Consider the following 26,861-nt stretch of genomic DNA (forward strand, 5'->3'; position numbering starts at 1 on the left):
GGTCATTTGCTAAGGGCTATTCGGTCCCTGTACGACCGCAGCAAGAGCTTGGTTCGCATTGCCGGTACTAAGTCAAACCTGTTTCCAGTGCACGTTGGCCTCCGGTAGGGCTGCCCTTTGTCACCGGTTCTGTTCATTATTTTTATGGACAGAATTTCTAGGTGCAGCCAGGGTGTAGAGGGGATCTGGTTTGGGAACCACAGAATCTCATCTCTGCTGTTTGCGGACGATGTGATTCTGTTGGCTTTGTCAAATCAGGACCTTCAGCATGCACTGAGGCGGTTTGCAGCCGAGTGTGAAGCGTCCGGGATGAAAATCAGCACCTCCAAATCCGAGGCCATGGTTCTCAACCAGAAAAAGGTGCTTTGCCCTCTTCAGGTCGGTGGAGTGTCCTTGCCTCAAGTGGAGGAATTTAAGTATCTTGGGGTTTTGTTCACGAGTGAGGGACGGATGGAGCGTGAGATCGATAGATGGATCGGTGCAGCATCTGCAGTGATGCGGTCGCTGTATCAGACCATCATGGTGAAGAGAGAGCTGTGTGGGGGGCAAAGCTCTCGATTTACCGATTGATCTACGTTCCGATCCTCACCTATGGTCATGAGATTTGGCTCATGACCGAAAGAACGAGATCGCGAGTACAAGCGGCCGAGATGAGTTTCCTCCGCAGGGTGGCTGGGCGCTCCCTTAGAGATAGGGTGAGGAGCTCGGTCACTTGGGAGGAGCTCAGAGACGAGCCGCTGCTCCTCCACGTCGAAAGGAGTCAGTTGAGGTGGCTCGGGCATCTTTTCCGGATGCCTCCTGGACGCCTCGCTGGAGAGGTGTTCCGGGCACGTCCCATTGGGAGGAGGCCCCGGGGAAGACCCAGGACATGCTGGAGGGACTACATCTCTCAGCTGGCTTGGGAACACCTTGGGGTTCCCCCGGAGGAGCTGGGGGAGGTGTGTGCAGCTCGGGAGGTCTGGGCGGCTTTGCTTGAGCTGCTGCCCCCGCGACCCGACTCTGGATAAAGCAGAATAAAATGGATGGATGGATGTCCCTCATTCCACACTAATTAGCCCACATGTATTTAAAACCCACAGTCTTTCACTTTCCCGCCAGACTGTTGTCTTGTACACTTTCCAGCGCCCTTCGTAGTCCTGATTTTGTCTTGCCATGTTAGGAATCCTGCTCTGTCGTCTTCGACCATGCCTCTTGCCTCATCCTGGATATCGGTGTTTGCTCGTGCCTCTGAATCCTGCTCGTTTATGACTGTGTCTCTGCCTGCTTGTACCTCTGCCATGCTGACTGATTACATGTGTACCAAACCTGATGCTGGAATAAAGACCATGATTACCTCCACACCTAAGCCTAGTCTGGGAGTCTGTATTGGGTGTCCAGCTGCCTTGGTAGCTGGGCAGCCGCCCGTCCTGCCAGAATACTGCAGCTCGTCTTTTAACTGGATCCCGGAAGTATGACCATATTTCACCCGTTCTTTCTTCCCTTCACTGGCTGCCACTTCGCTATCGTATTAATTTTAAAATTTTATTGTTTGTTTTTAAATGTCTCAATGATCTTGCTCCACAGTATCTGTCTGACCTGCTCGTGTCTTATTCCCCATCACGTTCTCTTAGGTCACGAGATCAAGCTCTGCTTGTAGTTCCTCAGACCAAGCTCAAACTAAGAGGTGATAGAACTTTTTCTATTGTTGGTCCCAGATTGTGGAATGACCTGCCTCCCTGTATCAGGCAGGCGGAGTCACATCTAGTCTTTAAATCTCACCTTAAAACATATTTGTTTTCTTTGGCTTTTGACTAGGGGGTTGATAATTTTACTGTTTTAAAACTTTTATCGCTGCCACTGTTATTTAACATGTGATTATTTATTTATTTAATGTCTTTGTACAGCACTTTGGTCAACTTTGTTGTTTTTAAATGTGCTCTGTAAATAAACTCGATTGGATTGGATTGGTAAATAATGTGTGACATGTCCTTTAAGACCTCTTGAAACCTATCTCAGAAACCACACAAACAACCAAATGTTCAACCAAATTCTTTATCAAGGCCAATAGCAGGTCAATTTGATCTGAGGGCAGCAAGTCCACTTTTCAGGACCATCTTTTATGGTAGCTGTCAAGAATGGAGAAGATCCAGGAACTTCTATGGCATTTTCTGCAAAGAAAACGCCAACAGCCTGAACTCTACCTTTTCTTTCTTTTCTTTCACATATGTCTTTGACAAGTGACAAATTCCAGCTCAAACAGTTTTCACCATTAATACCAATTGTGCCACAGTGCCATCTACTGATCGTGGTGGAAGTGTGACCATTTTGGACTGTACAAGGAAATTTACACCTAAATGTCTCTTTGTTCTCTTTTCTTTCTTCTGTTAAATAATTATTTGTGAAAACTGGAGTTATAGCATAGCCATTACAGTTGTTGTCATGCATGTGGAATGTCAGTGAATGATTTTACCTGTACATGCTAGAAATTGATTTCTCAGTTAACTTTATTTGATCAATAGTTTTCTTTTTCTCTCATCCTGTACTCTAAATTGAGCGGAAAAAAATCTTTCGTAAAGGATCACAAAGTTAAAAGGGGGAGATATTATATTATGTTATGTTATGTTCGTTTTATATTTTGTTCCTTTTCTTCTCAAACATTTCTTTCTTAAAACAATCTGCTCCACTAGGTGGGCGGAGCTTACAGCCCCTTTAAAAATCCCAAGACAAAGAGTCGCTTTTTCTCTCTTGTCCTCTTCCTTGTCATCCTCTTACTTATGGGATCTACTCTTGGCTCCCTTTTTGTTTTTCATCTCTCTGCTCATTTTTTCCTCCTCCAAGCATATCGGCGATCAGGGTGTTAACTTTTCTTTTATTTGATAACTTTCTTAAATTTTATTCCAAAGCATTCCAACTCATTTGTCAAGATTACTGATCACTGCTGGAGACTTCTGAGTGCAGCCTACAAATAAAATTCCCAGGTTTTCTGAGTTTTCCTTTGTTTAAGGTAAATTTTGAAAGTAAAACCAAAAGTCAAAAACAGCCAATTATACCCTGGACTCCAGAGGGTTAATGGCAAAGTTTAATTTAATTTTAAGATTTATTAATTTGCAATTTTCTTTATTCTCAATATTAAACTTTTTATAGTCAGTCCCTTCAGCTGCTCCCTTGTTTTCACTTGGGGTCGCAACAGCAAATCCAAGGTGGATCTGCATGTTGAATTGGCACAGGTTTTACGCCGGATGCCCTTCCTGACGCAACTCCACATTACATTTGAACCAGGAACCTTCTGCTCCGAATCCAAGTGCACTAACCACTTGGCCACCACCCCTGCTTTGGGGCCACCAGACCTGTTTATGATCTTCCAATTTTTTTTTTGATTATTAATTTTCTTCTCACTTTTGAAAGACTCCGGGAACCTTTTTTTTTGTAAGAAACCCAAGAGAAGTCTTCCTCCTCTGAACTTGACGATCTGCAGCGGTGAGATCAAACAGGAACTTAAGTTCAATTCACTTGGGAATAGATTATTCCATCCAACTCCTGTAGTTATTCTGGAGGCTGTGAGCTGGCTAACCAGGTGCCAAGATGCAGATCACTGCACCCCTGAGCCAGGCATCTGTTGGGAGATAATTCCCGCTCAGGACTGTAGGCAGGGGTGGTGACCAAGTGGTTAGTGCGGCTTGGTTTCAGTGCGGAAGGTCCCTGGTTCCCGCTTTTGCTGTGGCCACCCCCGAGTGATATCAAGGGAGGAAGCAAAGGGACGGGGCCTATCTGGACCAGCTGACATGTGCCACCCAATTTAATTTTGGTTCTGTTCTTAAGTAGTACACAGTGGACTTTGGAAAAAATTAACAACAAAGGAAATCTCATCTGTGCAGTGGATGTGTACTCTGCAGAAGAAATTTCAAAATAAGATGTTACCTCAGGATCCATTTGGTGCCTTCTGGAAAAGTAGTCCTCCAACTGTAATTAAAACAAATGGGTATTAGAAATACCATCAAGAGGCTTTTTTACAAAAAGTTGCAAATATACAAATGACAACTGGCATACAACTGTCAAAATGTTGATGTAACACACTGCCCTATTGTGCAGACAGAAATATTTCTGCTGCTTTGAAAGTCCCAATGAGCACAGTGGTCTCCATCATCTGTAAACAGAAGAAGTTCAGATCCACCAAGACTCTTCCTAGAGCTGGCCGCCCATCTAAACTGAACGATCAGGGGAGAAGGGCCTTAGTCAGGGAGGTGACCAAGAACCCAATGGTCACTCTGTCAGAGCTCCAGCATTCCTTTGTGGAGAGAGGTGAACCTTCCAGAAGGACAGCCATCTCTGCAGCAATCCACCAATCAGGCCTGTATGGTAGAGTGCCAGACGTAAGCCACTCCTAGAAAAAACAATCCCTTTTTTAGAAAAAGGCATGTGGCAGCCCACCTGGAGTTTGCCAAAAGGCACCTCAAAGACTCTCAGACCATGAGAAACAAAATTCTCTGGTGTGATGAGACAAACATTGAACTCTTTGGCCTGAATGCCAGGCGTCGTTTTTGATAGAAAACTAGGCACCATCCCTACAGTGAAGCATGGTGGTGGCAGCATCATGCTGTGGGGATGTTTTTCAGGGGCAGGAACTGGGAGACTAGTCAGGATTGAGGGAAAGATGAATGCAGCAATGTACAGACACATCCTGGATGAAAACCTGCTCCGGAGCGCTCTTGACCTCAGAATAGGGTGATGGTTCATCTTTTAGCAGTACAATGACCCTAAGCACACAGCCAAGATATCAAAGGAGTGGCTTCAGGACAACTCTGTGAATGGTAAATGGTAAATGGACTGCGTTTATATAGCACTTTTCCATCTGCATCAGACGCTCAAAGCACTTTACAATTATGCTCCACATTCACCCCAATGTCAGGGGTGAATGTGAGGATTAATTGTACTGAATGTCCTTTGAGTGGGCCAGCCAGAATCCAGACCTGAATCTGATTGAACATCTCTGGAGAGATCTGAAAATGGCTGTGCACCGATGCTCCCCATTCAGCCTGATGGAGTTTGAGAGGTGCTGCAAAGAGGAATGGGAAAAACTGCCTAAAGATAGGTGCACCAAGCTTCTGGCATAATATTCAAGAAGACTTGAGGTTGTAATTGCTGCCAAAGGTGCATCAACAAAGTATTGCGCAAAGGGTGTGAATACTTACATACATGTGATTTCTTAGGTTTATTTTTTAATTTTTAATAAATTTGCAAAAATTTCAACAAACTGTTTTCATGTCACGATTTCAGCCTGATCTCGGGTTTGATTTGGGTTTTCCCTCTTTCTTTTTTCCCCTTCTCATGCCCCGGTCTTGATTTACTAGTTATTTTATTTTCATCATGTGATTATTCTCTGTTCTGTTTTGATTTGTCACTTTGTTTTCTTTACTTGTTTCTTTGGCTTATCATTTTGTTCTAGTGTTCTTCAGTCAGTTGTGTTTTATTTATTGTTTAATTTATCACTTGTTTTATCTAGTTCCTCTCATTTGTAATATTTGTTGTACAGTTATGTCAGGATGTGTTTTCTGTTATTATTTAGTCACTGCTTTTTCTTATGGTTTGTCTTACCGCCTTGTTAAGTCAGTTTTGGTTTAATTTTGTATTTATCTCTATTTTCTCATGCGTTTTTATTAGGTTATCACTTGTTTAATTTACTATTAATACTTGTTTAGTTTTGCTTTACTATCTATGCTCCATGTTTTCTGATCAGTTTGTCATGTTCCAGTTTGGTGTATTTTGTCTTCAGTTGTAGCTCTGTTTCACTCCATGCCCTGCTTCTGCTCTGTTCTCATCCCTCTCACATCTCTGTCTGTGTTGTCACGTCATTCCACTAGCTTTGTGCCCTGCTCTCACACTTTGTTCCAGTCTGCTTTGTGTTCTCACTTACTTACACTCTTGGCTCCAGCTCTCGTGTCTTTGTCTATTACTTCACTCCACTCTGTGCTTTCCTTCCTTCACTATCTTGTACTCTGCACAACCTTTGGCTACCCCGGTCACGCCCCCTTCCAGAGACTTCCACGCACCTGCTTCACATCACCCTATATTGTTTGCTCCTTATTTAAACCATCACAGTCTCACAGCTCACTGCCAGGTTGTTGTCGCTTTATCCACACATCCCAGCCTCTGTATTTTGTCCTGATTTCTTGCTTTGCCGTGTACCGTGTTTTGCTCTGTTTTCCTGGACCACGCCTTTTTGCCTCACCCTTGATAACTGTGTTTGCTCATGCCTGTGAATCCTGCCTGAATATGACTGCGTTCTTGACAAATCCATATTGTGCTTCTGCTCCGCTGACTGATCACCTGTGTGCCGAACCTGAGCATGGAATAAAGACCATGATTACTCACATGCCAAAAACAAGTCTGGGAGTCTGTTTCATGGGTCCAACCGCTCCTGGTGTCGGGCAACCGCTTGCCCTGACATCATGTTGTCATTATGGGGTGTTGTGAGAAGAATTTAGAGGGAAAAATGATTTTACTCTATTTTTGTAATAAGGCTGTGGAGTTTGCATATTATCCCTGTGTATGCGTGGGTTTCTTCCAACAATTAAAAAAACATGCTTATTTAGTGTTGGCTCTGTTCTCTGCCCCTGACCAAGGCAGGGTCCCTACATCTGGCGTTGATCCCCGGGCGCTGGACTGCGGTTGCCCACTGCTCCATAGTGGTTGGATTGTGTCTAACTGTAATTAGGATGGTTTAAATGCAGACAACAAATTTTGTTGTCGAACGGGTTCTATCGACATTTTCAAACCTACACTGTAAGCACATTTGTTCTCAGCTGTCCACAGCTGCTGGTAACAGGAAATTATTCAGTGTTGTATGCCTGTTTTTATGTACTAATACTTTATTTTATTTATGTAATGATTACGAGGTCTGTCAATAAAGTATAGGTCCTTTTTATTTTTTTCAAAAACTATATGGATTTCATTCATATGTTTTTACGTCAGACATGCTTGAACCCTCGTGCGCATGCGTGAGTTTTTCCACGCCTGTCGGTGACGTCATTCGCCTGTGAGCACTCCTTGTGGGAGGAGTCATCCAGCCCCTTGTCAGAATTCCTTTGTCTGAGAAGTTGCTGAGAGACTGGCGCTTTGTTTGATCAAAATTTTTTCTAAACCTGTGAGACACATCGAAGTGGACACGGTTCGAAAAATTAAGCTGGTTTTCAATGAAAATTTTAACGGCTGATGAAAGATTTTGAGGTGATACTGTCGCTTTAAGGACTTCCCACGGTGCGAGACGTCGTGCAGCGCTCTCAGGCGCCATGGTCAGCCTGTTTCAAGCTGAAAACCTCCACATTTCAGGCTCTATTGATCCAGGACGTCGTGAGAGAACAGAGAAGTTTCAGAAGAAGTCGGTTTCAGCATTTTATCCGGATATTCCACTGTTAAAGGAGATTTTTTTAATGAAAGACGTGCAGACGGATTGCAGCGTCGGCTCGCAGCCGCCGCGACGCTCCGCCACAGGAAAAACACCTCTGTTGGAAGCCTTATGGACAAGTTGGAACATGTCCTGCTGTTAAACAATTTCTCATATACTCACTCCACTGAAAGCCATCAAAAGCCGCCTGCATTTTACAAATGGTTATCAACACGGAGGTGTTTTTCCTGTGCCGCCGCACCGCGTCGGCTGCGTCCCGACGCGCGGACCCGTCCGCACGTCTTTCATTAAAAAAATCTCCTTTAACAGTGGAATATCCGGATAAAATGCTGAAACCGACTTCTTCTGAAACTTCTCTGTTCTCTCACGACGTCCTGGATCAATAGAGCCTCAAATGTGGAGGTTTTCAGCTTGAAACAGGCTGACGATGGCGCCTGGGACCGCTGCGCGACGTCTCGCACCGTGGGAAGTCCTTAAAGCGACAGTATCACCTCAAAATCTCTCATCAGCCGTTAAAATTTTCACTGAAAACCAGCTTAATTTTTCGAACCGTGTCCACTTCGATGTGTCTCACAGGTTTAGAAAAAAATTTGATCAAACAAAGCGCCAGTCTCTCAGCAACTTCTCAGACAAAGGAATTCCGACGAGGGGCTGGACGACTCCTCCCACAAGGAGTGCTCACAGGCGAATGACGTCACCGACAGGCGTGGAAAAACTCACGCATGCGCACGAGGGTTCAAGCATGTCTGACGTAAAAACATATGAATGAAATCCATATAGTTTTTGAAAAAAATAAAAAGGACCGTTACTTTATTGACAGCCCTCGTATTAACTCATGGTATCACATTGTTTTAATTGTGTTTTGTTTGTTCATGTTTTATTAATTGAAGCACTTGGTTGGTGTTAAAGTGCTATATCAATAAAATGATGGTGAGGAATGGGCCAAAAACACAAAAGCATTGAGTGGACAGTACCAACAACACTTGCTCTGTGTGTTCCTTTACACCAAATCTATCTATCTATCTATCTGACAGAGTTATGATTCATGTGCAGTAATTACAGTAATTTAGTTTAATCATACCATATAACGGTCAATGGCATCACTGTCTGATAATACCAGGTGTCGGCGTCTCTGGAGCGACAAAATTAAACAATGACATTTGAATAAACATAGCAAAAGATTGGTAGTCATTTATATTACAACATTCATTTAACAACATACTGCAAGAAACAGTTTATGTCTACTTACAGCAACTTCAAAGTTGGTGTATGTCTTTGGTTGCCCATCGGTCCATAAAAATTGACCGCCATGAAAACTATGCATACCAATCCACATGTCTGTCGTTGGCGTTGCAGCCATTTTAGTGATCAAAAACACTGCAATGGGAAGAGAAATTGATCAATTACTTTTAGACATGAGTTTTTCCTTGGTTTGAATAAATGTGCTGTTCATTAAATATGGAGCACATGTTGTCAAAGATATTCACTTATTCCACTTTTTATGTAGATTTTGAGCTGAAATGGAATTTTGGACAAATCACTGTCTGGCTCATAAAATGGTGTATAATAATAAGAAGAAGAAGAAGAAGAAAAAGAAGAAGAAAAAGCCTTCACTTTCAGCTCTTTCGTCTTTCCAACCATGAAATGAGTGGAAGATAGCTTGAAGCCAAAATACTCTGGCAGCTTGTCCAGCATCTAACTATACCTTTCTGGGATAGGATCCTAAGAGAAGTGGTACGGTAGATAACATGATGAATATTTAATTGACAAGAAAATTTCAACAGACCTGCCAACCGTCTTGAGCCAATAGAGACCAGGTTTCCACCTGCACTTTGGCATTGTTGTCTCGCATCTTCCCAAGTGACTTTGCGGTCATTAAAGATTCTATAACACTGAAGGTGAAAAAAATGCAAATATGCTCAGTACAACACTGCACTTCCGTTAACAAATTAACTATTATAGTGACCTCTCATATCATCTCTGTAGAGCAGTGAATAAATGTCGATACACGAATGTGCTCAAGTTTCAAAGACTGTTGTCAAATTCAAAATATTTTCTTAGTTAAACTTTTTAAAGGTGATTACTAACCTTTGAGTTAAATTTTTCCCATTCTGGTGAACAGCCACCTTTAGGGAGCACTGTAGGTGCTACAGTGGTATTGGCAGGAGGTGATCCATTGCGTTTACAAATGGATCTGTACTCAGTCCCACAATTAGTATCATGCCAGAACCCTGCAGGCAAAGGCAAGATATATAAGACCTTTGTTATATGTTATAGTCGGCACATTGTGATTTTGTGTGTATGTATGTATGTATGTATGTATATATATATATATATATATATCACTCACCATTAACGGTGGTCATAATGACACAATTTTCATCATTGAGTTTAAAATCAGGTTGACCGTCTTGCCATCTTTGAAATACCACTGGAGATCTATCCATCCACCTTTGGGTAAAACATATAAGAGAACAAGAGCAATCAAAGATTTTTGACATCCACCAATCGAGATCTGGATCACCTCCAAAATTCAGTGGAGTCTTCCATGCCCTAAAACTTGGTGACAATCCATGAAGGAGTTTTGATGTAATCCTTTAAAGCGTATTTAAAGTGAAATCTTGATTTAGAATCTGGATCCGATCACCTCCAAAATTTAATGGAATCTTCCATGGCCTAATATGTGTCCATGATGAAAATTTGATGAGAATCCGTGTAGTAGTTTTTACGTAATCCTTCAAAGTCTACATAAAGTGTAACTTGATCCGGATCACCTCCAAAATTTAAAGGAGTCTTCCATGGCCAAATATATATCTGTGTTGAAAATTTCATCAAAATCTCTGCAGTAGTTTTGACGTAATATTGCTAACAGTAATCCTTCACATCCTATATAAAGTGAAACCTGATCCAAATCCGGATCACCTCCAAAATTTAATGGAGTCTTCCTTTGTCTAATATCTATGTGTGGTGAAAATTTAATCAAAATCCATGCAGTAGTTTTGACATTATCTTGCTGACAGACAGACAGACAAATAAATGGCAATGATTTTATTATGTCCTTGACAGACGTAATAACAGAAGGCAGTCCATACAGTCACCAAGGCCAACTGATACTAGTGGTTATCACTGCATTCTGTAGCATTATACAAATGACAGTTACTACTCAACCAAGGTCACTACCCATTTACCACTGGGTGGACTAAGACAAGATTTTCCATGCACTTTTCAAAAATTTAAATTTTTCAATTTATTTTCATTTATATAGTGCCAAATCACAACAAAGCTGCCTCAGGCACAACGCATAAGTAAGGTCTAACCTTACCAACCCCCAGAGCAAGCAACAGGTGACAGTGGTAAGGAAAAACTCCCTATGAGGAAGAAACCTCAAGCAGACCAGACTCAAAGGGGTGACCCTCTGCTTGGGCCATGCTACCGACACAAATTACAAAACAATTCACAAAACAAATATAAAAAAATCTTTGCAACTTTTTGCTGAACAGTGTAAACATGGAATTATATACAAAGACATGCAATACCTGAAAACTATCATATAATATCTGTTCTATTAAATAAATAATACATTTTAAAAAACTGCCCAGCTTGGTTGTGGAAAAGGAATACATGCATTTTCAAGTGACTTCAAAGTAGCAAGATTCCAGCAGAATTACATTACACAAATGAAACAGAGCACCAAAAACATCAAGTGATCGCCTTAGATGAGTATATGTTTCACATTCTTGGGATACAACCTGTCACATTTTCAGGTAGACTTCATTAAAGTGTCAGAGAGAAATTCCAAATAATCTTCAAACATTCACTTCAGGCTTACCCGAATGTTCCATCGAGGTCCACTGTCAGGCCAATGTAGTAAGACCCATACGATCGGATGATCTAACAGAGACAAAAGGTATTATCAATAATGTTGACAAATACATAGATTTTTAGAGCTAATGTTGTGTAAATGTCAGTGCCCACCTGTTTCCATAAAAAGATACTTTCAGCTTCACTGTTGATGACAACCAAGTCGCTATGCTTCTTTTTACAGTAATCACGTGCTCCTTCCATATGCAACCGCTGGTTGTTCAAATAATACTGACTCCCGTTCCATTGCAACCACCCATCAGACGTCTTATTGTAGTCTAGAAGGAAGAAATGTCGTCTATAGTACCTCTGGAAAGTATTCACAGCGTTTCACTTTTTGCACATTTTCTTATATATCTATACAGCCTTATTCCAAAATGGATGAAATTCATTTTTCCCCCTCAAGATTCTACACACAATACCCCATAATGACAATGTGAAACAAGTTGAGATTTTTTTCAAATTTATTAAAAAAATGTAGAAATCACAAGTACATAAGTATTCACAGCCTTTGCCATGAAGATCAAAACTGAGCTCAGGTGCATCCTGTTTTCACTGATCATCCTTGGGATGTTTCTACTGCTTAATTGGAGAACACCTGGGGTAAATTAGGTTGATTAAACATGACTCGGAAAGGCACACACATGTCTACATATAAGGTCCTACAGTTGACAGTGCATGGCAGAGCACAAACCGGAATTGTCTGCAGACCTCAAAAGCTGGATTGTCTCGAAGCACAAATCTGGGAAAGGGTGCAGAAACATTAATGTTGCTTTGAAAGTCCCAGTAGGCACAGTGGCTTCGATCATCTGTAAATGGAAGAACTGTGGTGCCACCAGCACTCTTCCTAGAGTTGGCTGCTCACCAGAGGTACAGCTCTATCCTCTGCAGGCAGAGAAGAGCTGACTACCAGAGAGAAAGGAAGAGGGAGGAAAAAAAAGATCATTTCTCTTCACACCAATACAGACTTTCTGGCATAGCACGCAAGTCATGCACAAATAATTTTGACTTATGGTTAAAATTTTAAACAAACTAATTCCAGACACGTTATTTAAATTAACATCACGTCTGTTTTTTTATAAAGTGAAAATATCAGGTGTATGTTTTAGTTTTAAAGTAATGCAATAATTTTGAAGATTTTAGCGTTGAGACTCCCATGCCTCAGTGCATTATGGGTAAATTAGTTTCCTGAGAAGAGTGGTTTGTTGGTCGGTACAACACACAACTTACTGAAACGTTTGGTGGGTTTTACAAATTAATCTTTATTTGAAGATATGTCATTTTTTTCATTTGTAAAAAAGGCAATTTGAAAACTGAAAATTCTGTTTAAGCGGATTCAGCATTTTTAGCGAATGTGTGTGGCAAATTGCCTTTTATTACAAATGAAAAAAATGACATATTTACAAATACAGAATTATTTGTAAAACCCACTACACATTTCAGTAAGTTGTGTGTCATACCGGCCAACCAACCGGAAACGAATTTACCCATAATGCACTGCTGCATGTGTGTGAAGAGAAATTGTCTTTACTTTTCCCCTCCCGCTTACTTTTGCACTTCTCTTTCCTTTCTCTCTGGTCACCAGGTCTCTTTTGCTGAGAGAAGGTTGATCTCACACAGAAGCACTGGCTCATTGTTGTGTCAGTAGCTGCTAGTGTACTGAAGTCAATACTAAACGTTTTCGGTTTAGCTTTTATCTGTAACTTTCGCTAAATTTTTTAGGGGTTTATCAGTTTAGCTTTATAAAAGTTAACTTTTCAGTTAGCGGATTAACTGTTATCGAAGCTAACGTTTTGGTTAGCTATGTCCACCACTGCCTGTATGGTGCGCAGACAGAAACCACTCCTTAGTAAAAGGCACAGGGCAGCCCGCCTGGAGTTTGACAAAAGGCACCTGAAGGACTCTCAGACCATGAGAAACAAAATTCTCTGGTCTGATGAGACAAAGATTGAACTCTTTGGCGTGAATGCCAGGTGAATAAGAAGGAGTAAGAGAGAGCGAGAGAGAGAGATGGCACCAGGTGAGCAAGCGAGCAGTGAGCACTGTCTGGACGCGGTGTCATATGGAATAAATAATTCGTAGTGGACGATGCATCTGCTCTCGGATCATGGTGGATGTCACCATCCCACTTCGCACCCATGTCCATCGATTTCTATTGAATCACTAGATGGAGGACCGGAGCAATCCACTCATTCATTGGCTGTTGCCAGAGCAACGCTATCTTGGTTATCATATAACAACCAGGCATAAATAGAAATCGATGGGCATGATCAATGTTTCCAAGAGAGTTCACAATAAATCTGCATTTTCCATGGTATAACTGTGATGTTACATTTATTCAAACTCTGTCCCACATTTGTAAAGCCAATATTTGTCAAAACAAATACAGAAAAGATCAGACTGTTTATATAACAGCCTTGAATGAATTTGTTATTTCCAGTCCATATGTTATGACGAGTTCACCTGGAGTTATGAATTTTGGTGATACTATCCCAATCACTGAAATCATTATCTTTATCAAGATAGAAAATAACACCATCAGTTTGTCAAACAGAAACATACATATACACACTATAACTGCCATGACACAAGATACTAGTCTGACCCTTAATTAAAGCTAGAGTGCCAGGAAGCATATTGAAATTGAGACGATTGTTAGAATTTTGATGGGGACCAAAGTAATTTTGTTCGTTAGTGTGAATATAAAGGATTCCCAAAATATTAGTCTGAACGTGATTAAAAGTCGTCCATATCGAAGCAAATTCTGAATTATTGGCACGTGCCAAAAATTCGAAAGCCAGGACACCATCGGGGTGACGTCACAGGTCACATGGGGGGGTTTCACCACTAGCTGCGATGCATGAAGAAGGCAACATGGGGGAGAGAGAAAGTAGAAGTGGAAGAAAGCGAGGAAGACCAGCGATATACACAGAAAGTGCGAAGAAAAGACATCATTTGGAGCGAGAGAAAAAGAGAAGATCAGCGACGGTGAGAGATCATTGGGAGCAACTGCGACAGAAGACTGGCGATCGAACTCACAAGGATTTTGCAGCACTGCTTTTGGACAGGTGAGTTGCCTGGTGACTGGTGTCTGACGGTGTACATTGAGGATTGCCGGTATTCTAGCTTTAATGCCATTATGAAGTTAAGTTTTTTTAATGATTTGTTGGTTTCTATGTTCGTTGTTGTCCTTTATTTGTTTGGTTTTTCATGTCCAAAATAAAATTTTCATTCATTCATTCATGTTAAAGATGGGAAATAATCAGGGGTGAAAGTAAGAGCTTCACGTGCTCACATCATATTAAAGATATTAATATTAAAGACTGCTCACCTGCGGCACCGCTTTTACACAGCACTTCACTTTCAAATAAAATAAATAAAACAAAACTGGCCAGTTTTGTTGGTGCTGAAGTTTTTCCCTGTTAATTCAGATTGTGTGCGCGCCACTCCAGCGTGATCTAAAAGCACTACATTGGAATATGTAGTATATTATAGAGAAATTAATCTCATTCATGGATATTCCTAAATTAGTAGCAGAATATGTCAAAGATGTTAATGACTGTCATGTCACACACCAAACTGAGAGAAAAAAACATTTCCATTCTGTGAATTTGCTCTTACAGAATGAAGAAAAGGCTAATTAAAAAGGGATAAATTGAGACTTATGAAAGCGAGACTTCGAAATGAATTGCAAAACGAATGGGGCGATATTTATCACGACAAAGCATTCAGGAAGCAAAATAGTTTACAGAATATTGATTGAAGATTGACACAAAAAATAATTTTCTAACCTTTATTCAGCAATGCGTAATTACACTAAGCAAGATGGCGGCTGCCTGGCAACAGCTCATGAGCTGCATCCGCCATCTAGTGTATAAATAGAAATCGATGCCGATGTCACATGGATGACATGACAGCTGATGGCTGCGGTGTAGCTGGTGACCACCCTGTGGTGGGAAGCGCATCTGGAGGTGTTCCAAAGGCGATGACTTACTTTATTTACATTGTAGGGCTTTGGTAAATGGTTGCATCGTCAGTCCTTCTAATGGTTTAGAAGATGCGTTGGTCATTATATGTTTATTACTGCTGTAACACCACGTTCACAAGCGCTGAGCGTCAGGGTGTCTCAGTGATGTGTTGATGCATCTGGATGGGGTGTTACAGCCATGATAACATAGTATTGCAGATACAGCTTCTAACACATGAGGTGGACTGACAATGGATCTGTTACATCATGTTCATTATAAATGATAAATGGACTGCATTTATATAGCGCTTTTCCATCTGCATCAGATGCTCAAAGTGGTTTACAATTATGCCTCACATTCACACAGACACACTCACACACCGATGTCAGGGTGCTCACTACACACCGGGAGCAACTCGGGGATTAAAGACTTTGCCCAAGGGCCCTTAGTGATTTTCCGGTCAGGCTGGGGTTTGAACTGAGGATCCTCTGGTCTGAAGCCCAACGCCTAACCACAAGACCATTACCTCCCCTACCTCCATCACAGAGACAGAGGTGGGGTAGGCACAGAGGTGCATCAGTGTGATGTGCTGAGGCGCAGCGCGGCTGTCTGAACGGGGTGTTACAGCCATGGTAACATAATATTACAGATACACATTCTAACACATGAGCTGTACTGACTGTGGATCTGTAATATAATGCTCATTATGGATGTAAGACTGCGTTCAGCTGTGCGTTTTACTCTGCTGTGCAGAGACGCGCTGACCCGCAGTGGCACACAGTGTTTTCGGTTTGACTGCACAATGTTCACATCTAGTTCACAAAATTAATGCGTACCACAGACACTGCACATTGCAATATTTCCTTTGCACGCCCCAAACGGGATGCACGGGGGGGGGGGGGGGGGGGGGTGCAGTGTGCGACATGCTGGCAGGATTCGACGTGCCTGCCCATGCTGAATTTCCCTTGAACAAGATTAGACTGTTTCAAATGCTGTTTTGAGACCGTGATAATGATTAAAACACAGTCAGATTGTACTTCGAGTACACCTCGACTGCCGTACGATATTTTCTCACCTTGACTGCACCTCGACTGTTGAGTGCATGAGCTAAACATTCGGGCCGGCAACACAAATTTGCTTGACTGTTTGGAATGCACGCAGAATGCTGTCCGACAGTTTCGACTACACCTTGACTTTGTCCAAATGGAGGTCAAATTTTCATTCAGATGGCATTCGAGCTCATTCGGCTTCTAGTGTGATGGGGTGTAAATAACCACTCGTTTGATGCAATGTCATTCCAGTGGTACTCTACGCTCCTCCAAAGAAAGCTAGTAGCAAAGATATTTAGTTGAAACATAGGGAAAGATTTTTTTTTTACCTTAACATTTTTATTCCAATTAGCAGCAACAGGTTTTGAGTTATGTCATTAAACCGAAGCATAAACCAGCATTCTCATTACTCTCCTTTGACACTCAGGTGGCAGATGACAGCCATCACAGAGACAACTTACCAGGTGCAACAGGTTGTGGAGTCGGATGTGGACTGAATCCTATATGGAAAGAGGAGATAATTACACATGCAGAGAATGTGTAGGGTAAAAGGAAAAGCATACCGGTCAAAAGCATTTCACAGCAAACAAGGCAAAACCAAACAAGATACCTGCACGTATCTGACAAATCCATCTGTTGAGCTTTTCACAGTGCACATCGTTCCAAGAGCCTTCAGAATTGTGCCTATAGATAGCAAATTCTGCACATGATTCTGCGTTATTTTTATTGTTTGGTTCTCCTTCTTCCCAGTGTTGGAAGTTTAACTGCAAACAGAAGCAAAACCATAAAATGACAATGATTTCTCTCAAAGGCGAAATAAGGAAAATGCTTAAAAAGGCAGAGGGTCCTAAAGGGCGGAGACAGACCTAAAGGACATGGTTACAGAAAATGCTTAAAAAGGCGAGGGGGGGGGGGGGGGGGGGGGGAGCTCCTCCAGAAGCTAAAAGGTTTTAGTCATGCTCATGCTCCCAAGAACCATTTTACTGAAAAAAGTCTGAAGGACCTAAAGGACATGGTGAGATGGCGAGGAGTTTTTCCAAGTATGTGAGAGGCAAATCAAGGAAAATGCTTAAAAAGGCGGGGGGTCTGGGGGAAGTGGAGCCCCTCCAGAAGCTAAAAGGTTTTAGTAATGCTCATGCTCCCAAGAATCATTTTAATGAAAAAAGTCTGAAGGACCTAAATGACATGGTGAGATGCTGACGAGCTTCGCTCGTTCATGTCCGCGACATATGCATATTAATAATAATTCAATTCATTCATATAGCGTCAAACTGCAAGAAAGCTTCTCCAAGGCGCTTCACGCAAGTAAGGTCTAACCTTACCAGTCCCCTCCAGCAAGTTCACCAGCACATAGCATATCATAATAATGATTATAATAATCCATCTGTTGTGTGGGCCGCTGAAGAGGAGGTACTGCTGGCCCACCACCAGAGGGCGTCCTGCCTGAAGTGCGGGCTTCAGGCACGTGAGGGCGCCGGAGCACCGGGAGTGGCAGCTGTCACTCATCAACAACGCCAGCTGTCACTCATCACCATCATCCACACCTCCATAAGAGCCGGGCAGCATCTTCACCTCACTGCCGAGAAATCGTCTACCAACAAGTAAACGTCTCAGCCTTTTGGTATCATACAGTGGTAACGTTTTTACTTCTGTGCTGACTGACATTATTCTGAGTTTGCAGACTCTGTTTAAGTGTGACTTCAGGATCTGTACAAGCTCCGTGTGCATTGTGATTGAGAGGTGGAGGTGCTTTCCACCTTTATGTTGAACTGTTTGCTGGGTGTTCACGCACCCACCATCACCTGTCTGTTCTTCCTGCCAGCAGTACCCGATCTGACAGCCGGAGGCAGTGGCCACCTGGGGACCCAGTGCTTGGTGGCTCCAGGATTGCTTCAGGTCCGGTGGAGTGGAAGGCGTGTGGGATCCGGCTCTTTTCTGGACGGGCATCTCCTATCCTCGAGCCTGCTCACACATCACCGTAACTTATTTGACTGTTGATCTCAATTGTGTTGTCTGTTGCTCTGTTGTGCACATTCACAACATTAAATTGTTATATTTGGCTTATTCCATTGTCCGTTCATTTGCGCCCCCTGTTGTGGGTCCGTGTTCCTACACTTTCCACAACAGGATTTCTCGGCCAGCGTCATGGATCCCGAGGGCCGTCAACCATCGCTTAAACCACCAATGGAAACACAGGGTGCACAGGCGTCGGCAGGAGGCGTGTTAGGAGAGCTGCAGCAAATCTTAACCGCCTTCACTGCTCGGTTGGATTTAGTAACCGAGACCCCCCCCCCCATCCCCTGAAGCATACATAAGCCCACCGGAACCGTACGGAGGTTGTGTCGAGACGTGCGCGGACTTCTTAATGCAGTGTTCGCTCGTCTTTGCACAACGTCCCATCATGTACGCGTCAGATGCCAGCCGGGTGGCTTATGTCATCAATTTGCTTCGAGGAGAGGCACGCGCCTGGGCTACGGCGCTCTGGGAGCAAAACTCACGGCTCCTAACGACATATACTGGGTTTGTGAGGGAGTTTAAACAAGTGTTTGATCATCCCAATAGAGGCGAGACCGCTTCGACTGTGCTGCTGTCTATGAGACAGGGACGTCGGAGTGCAGCCGAGTACGCAGTCGACTTCCGCATCACGGCTGCGAGGTCTGGCTGGAATAAGTTGCACTCTGCGCCGCCTTCGTAAATGGACTGTCTCCGGTCCTGAAGGAGCACCTGCTGGCTAAGGATGAGCCACGGGATTTTGACGGGCTTGTCGACGTGGTTATACGGTTAGACAACCGGTTAGAAGAACACCGTCGGGAGCGGGACGAAGGGCGTGGCCAGGCACGAGCCGTCCCTCTTCCTTCCGGGTCCGAAAGGGTGCCGCCCGCTCCATGCTCCACAGTCAGAGAGCTCCGTGGAGCCACAGCTCCCCCTGCTGACGAAGCTATGGACACGAGCAGGGCCAAAGTAAAATCACATGACAGACAACGGAGGCTGGCTCACGGGGAGTGTTTTTTCTGTGGCTCTGACGAGCACATACAAAGAAACTGCCCCAAACGGTTAAACTACAATGCCCGCCCTTAAAGACTGGGTTAAGGGTGGGCCATAACATCCACGCGGGAAAAGCCCGTAGATCAACACGCATCCCAGTGACGATCCTTTGTGGGGATCTTACCCTTCACGCCCCAGCACTGGTGTACACGAGGTCTGAAAAAAATCTGCTGGACAGCAGATGGGCCAGGGAGGTAGGGCTCCCTCTAGTGGCACTACCTTCCCCATTGAAGGTACGGGCACTAGATGGCACCCTTCTCCCATTAATCACACATCAGACACAACCAGTGACATTGGTGGTGTCTGGAAATCACAGGGAGGAGATTGTGTTTTATATAACACCTTCTACCTCCCGAGTGATTTTGGGGTTTCCATGGATATTAAAGCACAATCCCCGGACTGATTGGCCGTCTGGGGTAGTGACGCAGTGGAGCGACACCTGCCACGGGAATGTTTAGGATCCTCGGTTCCACCCGGTGTGACAGCTAATGAGGAGGTTAAAGTCCCCCCCAATCTGTCAGCGGTGCCTGAGGAGTACCATGATCTTGCTGACGTCTTCAGCAAAGATCTGGCACTCACTCTTCCCCCGCACCGTCCGTACGATTGTGCCATTGATTTGATCCCAGGCGCTGAGTACCCGTCCAGCAGGCTGTACAACCTCTCTCGTCCTGAGCGCGAATCAATGGAGACCTACATCCGGGACTCCTTAGCTGCCGGGTTGATCCGGAACTCCACCTCTCCGATGGGTGCAGGTGTCTTTTTTGTGGGCAAGAAAGACGGTGGACTCCGTCCATGCATAGACTACAGAGGGCTGAACGAAGTCACGGTTCGTAATCGATACCCGCTGCCTCTGTTAGATTCTGTGTTCACGCCCCTGCATGGAGCCCAAATTTTCACCAAATTGGATCTTAGAAATGCGTACCACCTGGTTCGGATCTGGAAGGGAGACGAATGGAAGACGGCATTTAACACCCCGTTAGGTCACTTTGAGTACCTGGTCATGCCGTTCGGCCTCACCAATGCGCCCGCGACGTTCCAGGCATTGGTTAATGACGTCTTGCGGGACTTCCTGCACCGGTTCATCTTCGTATACCTGGACGACATCCTCATCTTCTCCCCGGATCCTGAGACCCATGTCCAGCATGTACGTCAGGTCCTGCAGCGGTTGTTGGAGAACCGGCTGTTTGTGAAGGGCGAGAAGTGCGAGTTCCACTGCACTTCTTTGTCTTTCCTGGGGTTCATCATCTCCTCCAACTCCGTCGCACCCGAGCCGGCCAAGGTTGCGGCAGTGAGGGATTGGCCCCAACCGACAAGCCGTAGGAAGCTGCAACAGTTCCTCGGCTTTGCAAATTTCTACCGGAGGTTTATTAAGGGTTATAGACAGGTAGTTAGCCTCCTGACGGCCCTGACCTCCACTAAAGTCCCCTTCACCTGGTCAGATCGGTGCGAAGCCGCGTTTAGGGAGTTGAAACGTCGGTTTTCATCTGCACCCGTTCTGGTGCAGCCCAATCCCAATCGCCAGTTTGTTGTTGAAGTGGATGCCTCGGACTCAGGGATAGGAGCCGTACTGTCCCAGAGCGGAGAGTCCGACAAGGTTCTCCATCCATGTGCCTATTTTTCCCGCAGGTTGACCCCGGCGGAGCGGAACTATGACGTCGGCATTCGGGAACTTCTTGCGGTGAAAGAGGCTCTTGAGGAGTGGAGACACCTGTTGGAGGGAGCTGCGGTACCATTTATGGTTTCCACGGACCATCGGAACAGACGCCAAACGTCTGAACCCCAGGCAAGCCCGCTGGTCACTGTTCTTCGGGCGATTTGACTTCCGGATTATCTACCATCCCGGGACTAAGAACCAGCGATCTGACGCCCTGTCCCGGGTCCATGAAGAGGAGGTCAAGGTCGAGCTGTCAGATCCACCGGAACCTATCATCCCCTAGTCCACTATCGTGGCAGCCCTCACCTGGGATGTGGAGAAGACCGTCCGGGAGGCCCTGGCACGGAACCCGGACCCGGGGACCTGCCCAAGGAACAGACTCTACATCCCACCGGTAGCCAGAGCTGCTGTCCTGCACTTCTGTCACGGGTCCAAGCTCTCCTGTCACCCAGGGGTGCGAAGAACCGTGGCAGTGGTCAGGCAGCGCTTCTGGTGGGCGTCTATGGAAGCCGACGTCCGGGAGTATGTCCAGGCCTGCACCACCTGTGCCAGGGGAAAGGCAGACCACCAACGGGCACAGGGTCTCCTCCAGCCGTTACCTGTGCCCCACCGCCCCTGGTCCCACATCAGCCTGGACTTCGTCACGGGCCTCCCGCCGTCCCAGGGCATGACCACCATCCTCACGATAGTGGACCGGTTCTCCAAGGCGGCCCACTTCGTGGCCCTCCCGAAGCTCCCGACGGCCCAGGAGACTGCAGACCTCCTGTTCCACCACGTCGTGCGTCTGCATGAGATTCCATCCGATGTCTTCTCTGACCGTGGTCCCCAGTTCTCCTCGCAAGTCTGGAGGAGTTTCTGTAGAGAACTGGAGGCCACCGTGAGCCTCTCGTCTGGGTACCATCCCCAGACCAACAGACAGGTAGAGCGGGCCAACCAGGAATTGGAACAGGCCTTTCCCTGTGTGACCTCGGCGCACCCGATGGCCTGGAGCAACCATCTGGCCTGGATCGAGTACGCACACAACAGTCAAGTCTCGTCTGCCACCGGCCTCTCCCCGTTTGAGGTGTGTTTGGGGTACCAGCCCCCATTGTTTCCACTTGTGGAGGGAGAGGTCGGGGTGCCCTTGGTCCAGGCCCATCTGAGGTGGTGCCGTCGGGTGTGGCGCTCTGCCCGCTCTGCCCTGCTCAAAGCCCGGACGAGGGCCAAGGCCCATGCAGACCGCTGGCGGTCCCCGGCCCCTGCATACCAGCCCGGCCGGGCAGGAGGTTTGGCTGTCGACTAAAGACATTCCGTTGCAGGTGGACTCACAAAAACTGAAGGATCGGTACATCGGCCCCTTCCCCATCATTAAGGTCCTCAGTCCTGCCGCGGTGAAGCTGAGGCTGCCAGCTTCACTGCGGATCCATCCAGTCTTTCATGTCTCCCGGATCAAGCCTCACCACACCTCATCCCTCTGTGCCCCCAGACCGGCGCCGCCTCCTGCCCGGATCGTCGACGGGGAGCCTGCGTGGACAGTTCGCCGGCTCCTGGATGTCCGTTGTAAGGGCTGGGGGTTCCAGTACCTAGTGGACTGGGAGGGTTATGGACCCAAAGAGCGCTCCTGGGTGAAGAGGAGCTTCATCCTGGACCCGGCCCTCCTGGCCGACTTCTACACCCGTCACCCGGACAAGCCTGGTCGGGCGCCAGGAGTTGCCCGTTGAGGGGGGGGTCCTGTTGTGTGGGCCGCTGAAGAGGAGGTACTGCTGGCCCACCACCAGAGGGCGTCCTGCCTGAAGTGCGGGCTTCAGGCATGTGAAGGCGCCGGAGCACCGGGAGTGGCAGCTGTCACTCATCAACAATGCCAGCTGTCACTCATCACCATCATCCACACCTCCATAAGAGCCGGGCAGCATCTTCACCTCACTGCCGAGAAATCGTCTACCAACAAGTAAACGTCTCAGCCTTTTGGTATCATACAGTGGTAACGTTTTTACTTCTGTACTGACTGACATTATTCTGAGTTTGCAGACTCTGTTTAAGTGTGACTTCAGGATCTGTACAAGCTCCGTGTGCATTGTGATTGAGATGTGGAGGTGCTTTCCACCTTTATGTTGAACTGTTTGCTGGGTGTTCACGCACCCACCATCACCTGTCTGTTCTTCCTGCCAGCAGTACCCGATCTGACAGCCGGAGGCAGTGGCCACCTGGGGACCCAGTGCTTGGTGGCTCCAGGATTGCTTCAGGTCCGGTGGAGTGGAAGGCGTGTGGGATCCAGCTCTTTTCTGGACGGGTGTCTCCTATCCTCGAGCCTGCTCACACATCACTGTAACTTATTTGACTGTTGATCTCAATTGTGTTGTCTGTTGCTCTGTTGTGCACATTCACAACATTAAATTGTTATATTTGGCTTATTCCATTGTCCGTTCATGTTCATTTGCGCCCCCTGTTGTGGGTCCGTGTTCCTACACTTTTCACAACACCACCCATCTAGTTTCTATACCCACTTACTCTAATTAATGGTCACAGGGGATTGAAGCCTATCCCAGCAGTCATATTCTAGCAGTCATAAGGTGTGAGGCGGGGTCAATCTCACAGTAGTTTGTGAAGGCATCACAAAAAGTAAATTAATCTATTATTTCCTCATACTGTCACGAAAATGGAGTGCTTGTTGTGATGGGAGCACATATTCAATTCATGACGGGGGTACAAAATGAGGGGTGACATAGCGATCTGGGGGAGATTATGGTTAGGGTAAGGGGACGTGAGATACTTATATTATGGTTATAGTTATAGTTAGCAGGGGCGGGAAGGGGGATTAGAAATAGCAAAATTTAAAAACCACGCGGGCATGAAAAAAAATGAGGCTGGGCTGGGTACACCCTGTACAGGATGCCGGTCCATCATAGGGCCACATAGAGACAGACAAACACATTCACACCCACACACACACTTATGGCCAATTTTAAAGTTTCCAGTTCACCTAACCTGCTTGTCTTTGGAAGTTGGAGGAAACCGGAGCACTCAGAGAGAACCCACGCAAACACAGGAACATGCAAACTTCATACAGAAAGGACGCAGGTGGGAAGCGATCCCACAACCTTCTTGCAATGAGGCAACAATGCTAACCACAAAACCACTGCTGCCAATAATAATTATAATCATAATCATAATAATAATGTTAAACAACATCAAAACTGTCAACTTACTGGGGATCCATCGCTCCACACATAAGCAGTGACTGGGTCGGGGGCACTGAGTCCAATCCACGCACTGCTGTACCTATAAAGCACAAGCTAATATAAATCATTTTTGTATGCATCTGCAGCCTGTTACAAGTTTAATTATGAACCTTTTGTCAAATGTCACAGATATGACAGATTGTCTTGAAGCATTTTTGTTGTTGTTTTTGTTTACAAAACAAAATTAAAATTCCAGTGACTGTCCCTAACATCAATAATTTCTTGCTTAAAATTAGACTGTGTGTGTGTGTGTGTGTGTGTGTGTGTGTGTGTGTGTGTGTGTGTGTGTGTGTGTGTGTGTGTGTGTGTGTGTGTGTGTGTGTGTGTGTGTGTGTGTGTGTGTGTGTGTGTGTTAAACCAGTCAAAGGTTTGGACACACATTCCCACTGAATTGAATGGAAACTGAATGGAGCAGCAGTATCAAACATTATTTATGTATCACGCATTATGTTTGATACATAAATATTAGATTTATTGGCAAAATAAATCTGGACATTGATCAAACTGCTGGACAGTTTGGACAATGTCAGTCACCCTCTATATGCTGCCGTCAGCAACCAGAGGAGCCTCTTCAGCCACAGACTGTTCCTTATCAAGGGCAGGACCAACAGACTGAAAAACTTCTTTGTCCCTCAGGCCATCAGACTGTACAACTCCTCACTCAGGGGAGGAGAAGTAACAGGAAGACAGAGGTTGAGAATGAGAGGATCAGTAGTAGCCAGTAAACCAGTATTGATCACTATGTCTGGTATTTATATTGTGTATTTATTCTGCAAACTGATTTTCTTTTTTACTTTCACTTTTGATTCTTTGTGTGCTTCTTACCCTGTGTGCTGCTATACAATGCTGCTGGAACCTCAGTTTCCCTGAGGGAGTCTTTCCAAGGGATCAATAAAGTTCTATTTGATCTAATCTAATTACTATACGCCTGCATTTTTAAGGAGTATCACGTGCATGTGAAGGATATCACCCCTCCTTTCAGTTTTGATGCATCAACAGTGCAATTTAGGATGATGGATATATTTTGGGTGGAATTTTGCAGAGAGTAGGAAGTTGTAGGTCATACTGTACCCTCTTATATCTTGATCAGCAGCGCTGTGGATGCTGAGCAGGTCTCCTCCAATGGCTCTGCAGAAGTCTCTGGCTTCATACCAGGTTTTACCATTCCCGGGATCAGTCAGTGAAAATAGCTGGAGCACAATTGGAGCAAGTCTCATTAAAGGTTTGATTATGTCACATCATTTAAAATTTTTTGCACCATTTATGAAAACATGGACAATACATTTTTGGCATACACATTTCTTTTCATTAAAGCCGCAGTGTGTAGCATTGAGTGTCATCTAGTGGTGAGGTTGCAGATTGCACTCTGCCTTCATCAGAAAAAAAATATATATAAGTCAGTGTGGAGTTGTTTTCTGTATGTGGAACACAATTTTCTAACAGTGTTTCCCTGTAAATGGACTGCATTTTTATAGTGCTTTATCATCTCCATCAGATGCTCAAAGCGCTTTACAATTCTTCCTTACATTCACCCATTCACACAAACACACTCACACACCGATGTGAGGGTGCTGCCATGCAAAGCGCTCACTACACACTGGGATCAACTTGTGTGAGACTTTTAAATTTAAAAAATAGTCAAGTAAACAAATAAAGGAACATATACAACATGTGAATAACAACACTTTGGATCTTAGCAACAATAAAAAAAAAAAGTCAGATGGACGTGGATGCAGAAGTGAACAGATGACCTTTGCCGTTGTCGCAGACTGAACAGTCCCCCCTAAAAATTGGTCTCCCCTGCCTCCACTGTGCAGGCATCATTTCGAAGCGTCAGCAGCACGTCTCAGACAGAGTCTCATCACCCAAAGCGATTAAATGGATTAATGGGATTATTAACCATCAGATGACAAGGTAAAACCTCTTAAATCATTCAAAAGTCAGTTTTAAGCAGAAACGAGGCCATTTTAAGCAGAAACGAGGCAATAATCCGTGACACTTTGAAATGACGGAGGCGCAGTGAACACATCAGGTAGCAGCTCGTGCTGCTGCACCGCTCTGATCGCTTTCTCTGTCTTTTATGATGAAATAACGCTGATTTTATGTGGAAATCGTTGTACAAAACCTTCAGATATCTGTTGCTGATAGAAGATGACTGGAGTACAGTTTTAAGCAGAAACAAGGTGATAATTGGTAAATTGCAGCTGATGACGCATGCGTAGTGAAGGCAGAGAAGACTGAGTTTTAGGGGGGACCATTCAGTCTGCGACACCGGAAGCAGTGTGCAACATATGAACTTGTATAGTGCAAAAATAATCAACATGAACAAATAAATGTGACGGAAAACATGTTGGATGCGATTTAATGTAGTTAGAACAAAAAGAAAAATCAGCTGGATGGATTTTTCTGATTATTGGGAAAACCCTACGTATATATGTAAATGATTATTACTATTATCTATTATGTAGACATAGTACATCTCAAGGGTGTTGACAGCGAAAACTGTTTCATTTTACAGGAAAAAAATTGTTGTGTCCACAACGTTTTTGCATATTTTTGCAACACAAATAAAGCAACTTTTTTAGTCAATGTTAAGATATATTAGAAAGCCCAAGATTCCACTGAATTTGTCATGTATTATTACATACTAGATATAATCTGCACGCAAATTGCAATTCTCTTTTT

At 44.7% G+C, this 26,861-nt stretch overlaps 1 protein-coding gene across 1 annotated transcript in view; it reads right to left on the reverse strand.

Annotated features, from left to right (window-relative positions):
* LOC117521104 (macrophage mannose receptor 1-like) overlaps positions 1 to 26,861 on the reverse strand; it is a 73,267-nt gene that overhangs the window by 22,226 nt on the left and 24,180 nt on the right. Inside the window, exons 13-24 of the mRNA XM_034182418.1 lie at positions 25,248 to 25,366; positions 24,144 to 24,216; positions 16,870 to 17,023; positions 16,721 to 16,759; positions 11,357 to 11,520; positions 11,211 to 11,272; positions 9,732 to 9,832; positions 9,470 to 9,612; positions 9,168 to 9,273; positions 8,631 to 8,758; positions 8,463 to 8,513; positions 3,898 to 3,939 (exon numbers count right to left, since the gene is read on the reverse strand). Of these exons, the coding sequence (XP_034038309.1) occupies positions 3,898 to 3,939; positions 8,463 to 8,513; positions 8,631 to 8,758; positions 9,168 to 9,273; positions 9,470 to 9,612; positions 9,732 to 9,832; positions 11,211 to 11,272; positions 11,357 to 11,520; positions 16,721 to 16,759; positions 16,870 to 17,023; positions 24,144 to 24,216; positions 25,248 to 25,366 (1,182 nt within the window). The remainder of the gene's footprint in view (positions 1 to 3,897; positions 3,940 to 8,462; positions 8,514 to 8,630; positions 8,759 to 9,167; positions 9,274 to 9,469; positions 9,613 to 9,731; positions 9,833 to 11,210; positions 11,273 to 11,356; positions 11,521 to 16,720; positions 16,760 to 16,869; positions 17,024 to 24,143; positions 24,217 to 25,247; positions 25,367 to 26,861) is intronic.

The sequence above is a fragment of the Thalassophryne amazonica genome, chromosome 12 (assembly GCF_902500255.1).
Source record: "Thalassophryne amazonica chromosome 12, fThaAma1.1, whole genome shotgun sequence".
Lineage (NCBI taxonomy): Eukaryota > Metazoa > Chordata > Actinopteri > Batrachoidiformes > Batrachoididae > Thalassophryne > Thalassophryne amazonica.